A 9982-nucleotide genomic window follows, 5' to 3' on the forward strand; every position below is an offset into this window, starting at 1 on the left:
GAGTGTTGGTACGGTTTGTTTTGTACCCTGAGTAGCACTGAGTGATATACCACACACACCCTGTACTTTCCCGTACTTATGCTGGTATCATCGTAATGTACTCCTTAACAATACACACTATACCAATGCACTCTGTTCCATAATCGTACAAGTGTTGGTAGTGTAACAAACACATAAGCATGCATATACACTTAACATATACATACACTCGCATATTCATATTACACATTATATACAGTTCTTACCTCCTTTCCAGATTCAAGTGAGTTGGTCGACCTGAACGTAAAGTCTCGTGCTAGATGGATACCCTAATCACATATTAAAACCGGGTAAATCACATGTCTGAAACCCTAATTCGGGAAAACCCGAGTCTACACACAAGGCTCTGTTATACTCTCTTGGAACTACTTTATCTCAGGAAACATGGAAACACACAACTAAGGCACTGAAATGGATGAGAATTGAGAAAATGGGTTTTTCGGGGATCCTGCCAAAATCGGTTTACCGATTTTACAGGTACTGGTAAACTGGTTAACCGGTTTATACCAGTCCTCCCAAAAAGGTCTCCAATTTGCTCAAAACTTGTCCAATTACCTCCAAACTTTCTAGAGTACCTAAATAGGGTATACACAATATATTCCAACTAGAAAATCCCAGGAAAATAATCACAGAAACCAAGCATGCCATTAGAGATCAAAATTTGGGCTTCTAAGCTCAAACATATGCAATTCCAACATCATACACTAAAACCAGCTGCAAGAACTTGGAATCAACCTAAAATGAACATACAAACTGAACCTTAAGCATTTCTAACCCTAACAGCCACCATAACTTAAAATCACTACTTGAAACCAACTTAAAGCTTAAAACTATACATAATCAAGGGTTCTAGGGTTTACCTTAGCTTGATCCTCCTTGAATTCTTTGTTGAAAACACAAAATTCAGCAAAGAAATCCCTGGTTCCTAGCTGGTTCGAAGAGAGAGAGAAGGAAAGAAGAGAGTTCCTCAATTTGACTTTTCTTTCTAATTTTTCTTTATTTTCTTAAAATGAAATTAAGGTTAATTGAATTAACCTTGGCTGAATATAGAGACTAGGTGTCTACACCTAAGGCAGCTCCCACTCACCCGTTGACAAATTATTAAAATGTCCCCATAACCTATAACTTAGGCATTTAAGACTAGGGGTAAAATGGTCAAAAACCATAACCCCACTCAACCTTGGTATTTTATTTTCTCCAATATATATTCCTCTAAGAAATAAGTTTCTAAACCTACCCATGTGATCAAACTAGCCATCCATCGCATTTTTCGTTGTCGCGGAGTAAAAATTGTAAAAATTGCATAATTAACATATAAGTCAAATAATACTCCTAGAGTTTAGGGTCTGTTTGGAAACAACTGTGTAATAACTATGCAGTGTAATTACATTGTATAGTAATTACATTGTATTTTAAAATACAAGGTGTGTTTGGATGTCAAGGGGTAATTACATGTGAATTCCTAATATCATGTTTGGCATGATAGTTAGTAATTACACAGTAAATTAATATTATAATATTTAAAAATAAATTTCATCAATTAATAATATATAAATAAATAATAATTTCTTCATAAAATAAAGTCAAAACTATAACAATTTAGTAGCAAATATTTAAAATAATTTTTTTAAGACTATCTAATTGCTCTTGCGTTCCATATATTTTGAGCTATTATATCTAAAATTAAACATATATTGCTTGTCATCATTTGTTGGCCCGTCACCAAGTTCTTCATCTGCATCTGAATCAAAATCAATATTGTTCAAACTTTCACAATTTCCTATTTCATTTTCCATGTCCTCTTCGAAAAATTCATCATCCCAATTCCACTTGCGAATAAAGTTGTGAAGTACACAACATGCTAATACAATCCAACCTTATTTTTTGATGGTGTATTGAGAAGCTATTGTTTGTATGGGAAACCTTTTTTTCAAAACAGCAAATGTCCTTTCAACCACATTTCAAAGCTTTGAAATGCCTTAAATTGAACAATTCACGAGTTGTCTGTGGTGCTTGTGTTTGACTCCACTCTCTTAAATGATATCGTGTTCCACGATATGGTGCTAGAAAACCTATTGTATTTGCATAGCCTGCATCAACCACATAATATTTTCCTACAATTTTAAATATTATATTCATTAGATTCATGAACATTATAAGAAACAAATTATCATGCCTACACTATAACAATATTATATTCATTGATAGGATTTTCTTCTTTATTTGAGAGATATGGAATATATAGAAAATAGGTTGATGAAATGTTGTATATGAGAATGTATACGTGTTTGATGATTGATAGAAAAAGGGAAAGTCAATACATTAAAAATAATTAAAATATCATATCAATTAATTAAAATAATTTGAATTTATTTTTGGTATGTAATTACACAGTGTAATTACACCCAATTCTCATGGGGGGTATGAGAATTGGAGAGAGTAATTGAGGCCTCCCAATTACCTCTAATTACACAGTTACTATGTAATTACGTGGTCACACAAACACGTCAAACTGTGTAATTACCTCCAATTACATCCAATTCCAATTCCCATGTGGCTTTCAAGACGCGCCCTTAATAAAATCTCCAGAATTGAGAAATTATAACTCTAATACCCATTTCTAACAATGGGACCCACAAATAAATTAAATTCATAAACAATTATAAAAATATCAGTAATTAGTGTTAATTGTCTTTTCTAATCCAAATTACTAACGCAGTCATTACATTTGTGATTATGAACTAAACACTCATTTGTTGGGTTTTATGCCCTAAATAAAACTCATTTCAATATAATCAGATTTACTTATTAATATAGATCAGAAATAACATTTAATGTTGCATGGTTCACATGATTTATTTCATGATTATATGTACATAATGTATAAATTCATCTGAAACCCTTTTCACATTCTTGATCATGTTTATTGTGCTGTCAACACATTGGAAAGTAAACATGACTATGTGAATAAAGTTTCCTAGATTTATCAGACATAGGGTTTTACTGATATGATAATCTACAACAGAGTTTACTTGCATTTGGAGAAATGATATGTTCTTTCCAGAACATTGGTTAAAGTAAAGCTCAGGTTGGATGCATGGAGTATGCATCGGAAGGGACCGATATTGAACTTTGACTTAGATTTATTAAACTTACCGTAATATCTATTCAAGTCAATATCGCCTAGTTGATCCTAGATCAAATGATCTTAATCCTGTTATGATTAGGCTCAATCTTGAAAGGCTATTCGTGTTCTTTGATTTGTTAGTTAAGCCTACTTTTAGGTCAGGGTGATACGTACATTTTGGGAACACGGTAGTGCAATTGAGTGGGAGCGCTAGCATAAACATGGAATCTATAGCTTCTATCTGGCGAATAGTAAGCAAAGGATGATCTCCTTCGAGCTTGACCAAACGAACATAAATGGTGGAGTACTCATTTCACATAAGCTGAAATATCATTTATACGGGGTCAAGTGTTTTAAGGAATAAATACATTGTAGGGTGTAACGGTAATCTAATCCCTTTACAGTGTAGATCATTCATATAGAGGATCATTGATCACATTAGGATTATAACAATGGATAACTAATGATGTGTCTATATAGTGGAACATATAGAGCATTCTATATACTGAGAGTGCAATTCTAAGTTCTATGCGTGGATTCAACGAAGAATTAATAAGTCAGTGAATTTTAGTGCTAAATTATTGATCTACTTATTGGAAGCTCGGTTATATAGACCCATGGTCCCCCCACTAGTTGAGATAATATTGCTTGTAAGACTCATGTAATTGGTTTTGATTAATCAATTATAATTCTCAATTTAGACTATGTCTATTTGTGAATTTTTTCACTAAGTAAGGGCGAAATTGTAAAGAAAGAGTTTTAGGGGCATATTTGTTAATTATGATACTTTGTATGGTTCAATTAATAAATATGATAAATGACAATATTATTTAATAATTATTTATAGTTATTAAATAGTTAGAATTGGCATTTAAATGGTTGCATTTGAAAATTGGCGTTTTTGAGAAAATCAGATGCAGAAAAGATAAAACTGCAAAATTGCAAAAAGTGAGGCCCAAATCCACTAGTATAGGGCCGACCACTTTTGTAGGGTTTTTCCCTCTCATATTTTCATTATTTTAATGCCAAATAATTCAAACCTAACCCTAGTAGAATTCTATAAATAGATAGTGAAGGCTTCAGGAAAATTACACTTTTCTTCTGACACTTTCTGAATCAGAAAAACCTGAGCCTTCTCTCTCCCTATCTTTGGCCGAACCCACTCTCTCTTTCTTCTTCCTTCAATTTCGAAAATCTTAGTGTATGAGTAGTGCCCACACACAGCAAGTGATACCTCAATCATAGTGAGGAAGATCGTGAAGAAAGACTTTCAGCAAGAAGGAGGTTTCAGCATCAAAGATTCAGAGAAAGAGATCCAGGTTCAGATATTAATAATGCTCTGCTACAGAAAGGAATCAAGGGCTAGATATCTGAACGAAAGGAATCATTATATTCCGCTGCACCCAATGTAAGGTTTCCTAAACTTTATATGTGTTTATTTCATCGTTTTAGAAAGTTCATATTTAGGGTGTTAATAAACATACTTGTGAGTAGATCTAAGATCCTGGTAAAATAATTTCCAACATCATTCTAGAGTGTTGATGGAACTATTCTAGATTATGAATTTAAGTTTTTAGATTATTCTCATATTTGTTCTTGATATTTGTTTATGCAATTTTGTGCTAATTATCATCTTCTTAATGCTTGATCACCATTTGTTTATGCAATTTTGTGCTAATTATCATCTTTTATGAGTTTCATTTAAAGAGAATCATATTGCTTTATGAGTGCTTATTTGATTAACATTGAATAGAGATATCGTGTTAGTTAATTTGATTTAAACCTATCATCGCTCGAGAAAGGTTACTAGGTTACATTAGGATTCTTGAAACTACAAATTATAGGATAAATTGGGATAATCAGTAAATTTAGATTCATAGTTTGAAATAGGAAAATCAATGCTCTGGATTTTTACTTTCTGATTGAAAATCGTTGTTTGTCTATTTATTTTTCTATTTATTTTATTATTTGTTTCTTAATTATAATTTACTTTGTGTTATCTAATTAAAGTATAAAAAAAAGTATAATAATTAGTAAAATTTAATAATTAATTACTGTGGGTTCAACAACCTTTTTAGTAATAAAATTTTGCTATAACAACATATTGTACGCTTGCAATAAAAATAGTGTATAAATATTCAGTGGTACATTTAAGTTTAATTATTATTCTAATTTATTTATAATTAACAAATGCAAATCTATTATTATTATTATTATTAAATTATAAGATTTTTTTAATGTATCGTGTCGTATTTTTCGAGCTTGTCACATGCCATACTTTTCGAATAGTCTATTCTTTGCTTACATATCATGCTTTTCGTGCTTGTTGTGTCGTGCTTAAGCACATATTTTTGTGTCGTGTTGCGCCAGTTTGTAATATCGTGTCGTCTCGTGCCCAAACCCATATTTTTTCGTGCTAGATCGTACTCGTGTTAGTTTCGTGTTGTGTCAAAAAGCTTGGACCGTATTTACAGCAATATTCATTACTAAAAATATATTTTTTCAATTTTTTAAAAGTATATTATTTCATGAAATTAATTAAAATATTATCATATGTTCCTAATGTAACACATATATATTAATTATTTCATCATTTTTTAGTACATATATATAAAAAAAAAAATACTTGATTTTTAAAAGAGAATTAAAATCATTTTTTTAGTACATATATAAAAAATTACTTGATTTTTAAAAAAGAATTAGAATATTTTTTGGATTATTGTCCAATAAAAATTGATTTTGCTATAGATTTTTTTTTGTTCATTCTTTAATTATGCAAGTAAAAATATTAGTATTAATTCTTAATAAAAAAAATAATTGCAAAATATAGTAACAATAATAAGAAAAATAATTAAGGGGAAGAGTGAGTGGGAGAGAGAAAAAGAAACGACAAATCTAGAAAAGAAGTCGGTATGGTATCTTGGTTTGGTGGTGTGTATAAAAAGCAGAGTCTCTGCTTTAACATTTCAATTCATTAAAGAAAAACACAAGAAAGAAGAAACAACAAACAGAGCTTGCTTGTTATTTCCTTCTTCCATGGCTGCTACACAAGCAAGCCTCCTCCTTCAAAAGCAACTCACAGGTCAATATCAATAACCACTCCACTCCCCTTTTTCTATTTCTTTGATCAATTTCCTTTCTTGTTTTTTTTTTTTATTTATATTATTATTGGGTTTGATCTTTTTGTTGTTTGGTATCTGCAGATCTCTACAAAACTCCTGTGGATGGATTCTCAGCAGGATTGGTTGACGAAAGCAACGTCTTTGAATGGAGCGTCACGATCATGGGACCCGCGGATACTCCCTAGTATGTTCTAATCTCTCTTTCTTCTTTTTTTCTTTTGTGGGTTTATAATTGAGTCTTGGTTCCAGTTTTTCTTTTTCTTTTTCTTTTTCGTTTATATGTTTTGAGAAAGTGAAATAGGGTACTGTGTTATTGTAGTTGGTTATCTGTACTGGATTCCTTGAATCTCTGCGTCTACACATATTTAAGTTATTTATAATTCAGTTTTGGTTCTAAGTTGAATTTTTTTATACTTTTGTTTGATATACCCAAATCTATCTTTTTATTTTATGGAAAAAAAAGGTGATATTTTTCCACTTTTGATTAGGGTCACGATATAACAAGACATGAATTCAGTACGAAACATTGGATGTTCGTGTCATCAAAAATAGAACAGGAATACCATGATAATTATTTTTGTTAGATTAAGGTTAACCCGTGTGACATGAAATTGACAGACACGAAATTGTTTATATTAAGTACATCAGTAAAAAAAATCGAAAAAAATGTACATCACTAGAATTGTTTATTTATAGTTAAATTATTATTTATTTTCATAAAAAAATAAATTTACAGTAGTAAGTAAATTAAGATAGCTTATTTACACTTGATATTAAGAATTTTGTCCATTGTATGTACTTCTATTTAGTGTATTATTTAAATGAGTCAAACAAATTAATATGTGTATATAAATCAAATATGCAATACTAATCAGGTTGATCAATATATGTGGATCGAGTTATGGTGACCAATTAGACATAACAACTTACATAACATGAACACAAATATGACACCTCGACACAAATTTTCACCACTACTTGTGATATTAGAAAATTTGATAGTTTTGATCTTCTCAAAATTGACAAATGATAAGCATTTATGGGCATGCCATGACATGACTTGGCTCTAGTTATGAATAATTAAGTATTGTGTTGCTCTTTGTTTGTGCTAGTGAGGGTGGTTTCTTTAATGCCATAATGAGTTTCCCCTCCAATTACCCAAACAGCCCACCAACAGTGAGATTTACATCAGAGATGTGGCATCCTAATGGTAAATCACTTCTTGATGAGTTTTGGATTTGTGATCAATTTAACTTCTTCCCCTTTGTAAGTTCCTTAAAGTTTCTGTCAAAATTTCAGTTTATTCCGATGGTAAGGTTTGCATTTCAATTCTCCATGCTCCTGGTGATGATCCAAATGGCTATGAGCTTGCAAGTGAGCGCTGGAGTCCAGTTCATACGGTACGTATTTGATATTTCAAGGCAATCACTACCTTCAGTATCATAGATATTCGGTATTGATTGTTTGACATATGGCTCTTTTCGTTTATGCCTTTTATGTTTGTGCATGTTTTGTTAACTGCTTTCATTGATGTGAAATTATAGAAAGTATAGTTGACATAAGTTTATGGTAGAAACCATGTATGGTTGGACAGATCTTTCTATTTTTAAAAAATATATATAGTTAGTATCAGCAATGGCAGAGGCACCTTTGGATATAACAATCTCAGCTACGGTTCTGAGTGTAACTTGCTTGGGATGAGTCTGAAAGTGAAAACTTGGAATTGCACATGTGCTTTTTATCTTATCGACTTTTTGATCGTCTAATGTTAGCTCTGATTCGCAGTTTAACTTGGTGGTGGCTAATTAAGACCGAAGGTTGAGATTTATTTCCGAGACAAATTGAACACTTGCAATATGGATCTCAACCTAGGCCCAGATTGAGGTGCTTGTTTTTAATTCTAGCACAACTCTGGTTTGCAGGGATTGCTTGAGTTGAGTGCTTTTACTTTTTCTTGCACTGCAATTGTTCAGCCTTCCCCAAGCATGAGTAATTGAAGAACCATTTAACTGGAAAATAACTTTTTTCATTTTAGTCAAACAAGATGATTGAAATCATTTGTTTGAAACTGCATCACATAATGTAAGGTGCTAAAGTGCATGGGTTAAAAGACAGGTCGAATATGGCATATGCTCGAATGTGTTTCTTTATTGGTTTCATCACTGTGGATGATATTTCCACTGCTGCATATAAATTTAGGTTGGGTTATAAAGGGAATGGAAATAAGACCTAAGGAGGATGAGAATAATAAAAGTGTGTCCTGTTACATTTCATTCATGTGTTCATATTTAGGTAACAAATTTTTAAGGTAAAGCTCAATTCGTTGTTCTTTTTTATTGTTCTAATAATTTTTCTTTACCATCACTTTTTGTAATCATGCTCTCAATTGGCAAAATTGGTTCAAGCCCCACACTTTAACTAGCAGAACTGGAAGTTTCACTTTATGGAACTTTTTTTTCTTTCGAATAATTCACTTTATGGAACTTAAGTCTTCTTGGTTGTTCTAAAGTAGTTTACAGTGCTTGAAGTTTAATAATAAACTCTACTTATATAGACATTTGATTCAATTTAATATAGAAAAGTATTTGAATACCTTGAGTCAAAGATTGATTTCAAAGTTTCGTGTGAAAGGACATTTTATAACTTTGAATAGTGTGGAAGGTTGGGCTATGATGGATTTATTTAAATATTCATAACCATGTCATCTACCCTAATTGTAGCTCGAACTGCATACAGATGGCCAATGAGTGGAAATTGCATTGCAGAAAATTCAATTGAGTTGTAGATTAAACATTAATTCCATAAAAGAGTGGGAGGATATATTTTTCTTATCAAGTTTTATAATGTCTTCCCTATTCATAATGGGCAAATTTGAATTCAATTTGCAGGTTGAGAGTATAGTTTTGAGCATTATATCAATGCTTTCTAGCCCCAACGATGAATCCCCTGCAAATGTCGAAGCTGCGGTAAGTGTCATTGTTTTCTTCATTTCCTTCTTTATATCAACTTTTTATTAACTTGGCACTCTGATTTAGAATCTTGCAAATTATGTTATTGCAGAAAGAATGGAGAGAAAGAAGAGGCGAATTCAGGAAGAAAGTCAGTCGCTGTGTCAGAAAATCACAAGAAATGTGTTAACTTTCCTTAAATATCATCTCCAGATGTTTCTGTAAGCCTCTCTATGGATCTATGTAGACGATTTCCATCAGATCTTCAAACATTCATCTTTTTAGAGATTTTAATTTTATTTATTAACAATTATTCTTAAACAACCGTTCTTGTCTTTGCACATTCTTAAGTAATGAACAATAGTTATCATATTCTATGTTTTCCCTTGTGTTTTGTCTACTTTCCCAATTCTCTTTATCACAATTAACAGTTGCAACCATAACCATATGAAGTGAAACTACTACAGATTAGGTAGAAAGAATGGCAGTATCGTGGTTTTTTAGTAAATAAGTGAGAAATCATTCTTTAGAAACTAATCGGTTTAATAAATAATAAAAGCTAATTAGAATTTTTGCTCATGAACTTTGACACGTAGCAAATTATGTTCTTTAAACTTTTAAAGTCTTAAAAATGCTCTTGAACTATTGAGATTGTTGGATTTAAAGATTGTTTCCTAATTTTAGTAAAAAAGTCTAACATGGATGAAAGTTCATGGGGTATAATTTAGCACATGTCAAAGTTCGAG

General features: G+C 31.5%; 1 protein-coding gene across 1 annotated transcript; it reads left to right on the forward strand.

Annotated features, from left to right (window-relative positions):
• The first annotated feature begins 5998 nt into the window (after window positions 1-5998).
• Window positions 5999-9617, forward strand: LOC115705855 (ubiquitin-conjugating enzyme E2 7). Its single transcript, XM_030633301.2, has 6 exons — window positions 5999-6248; window positions 6370-6472; window positions 7401-7498; window positions 7588-7688; window positions 9177-9254; window positions 9349-9617. Exons 1-6 carry the CDS (start codon window positions 6203-6205, stop codon window positions 9424-9426), a joined length of 504 nt encoding a protein of 167 aa, XP_030489161.1. The 5' UTR covers window positions 5999-6202; the 3' UTR covers window positions 9427-9617.
• Window positions 9618-9982: the final 365 nt, after the last annotated feature.

This window comes from Cannabis sativa, chromosome 1 (assembly GCF_029168945.1).
Source record: "Cannabis sativa cultivar Pink pepper isolate KNU-18-1 chromosome 1, ASM2916894v1, whole genome shotgun sequence".
NCBI classification, from domain to species: domain Eukaryota; kingdom Viridiplantae; phylum Streptophyta; class Magnoliopsida; order Rosales; family Cannabaceae; genus Cannabis; species Cannabis sativa.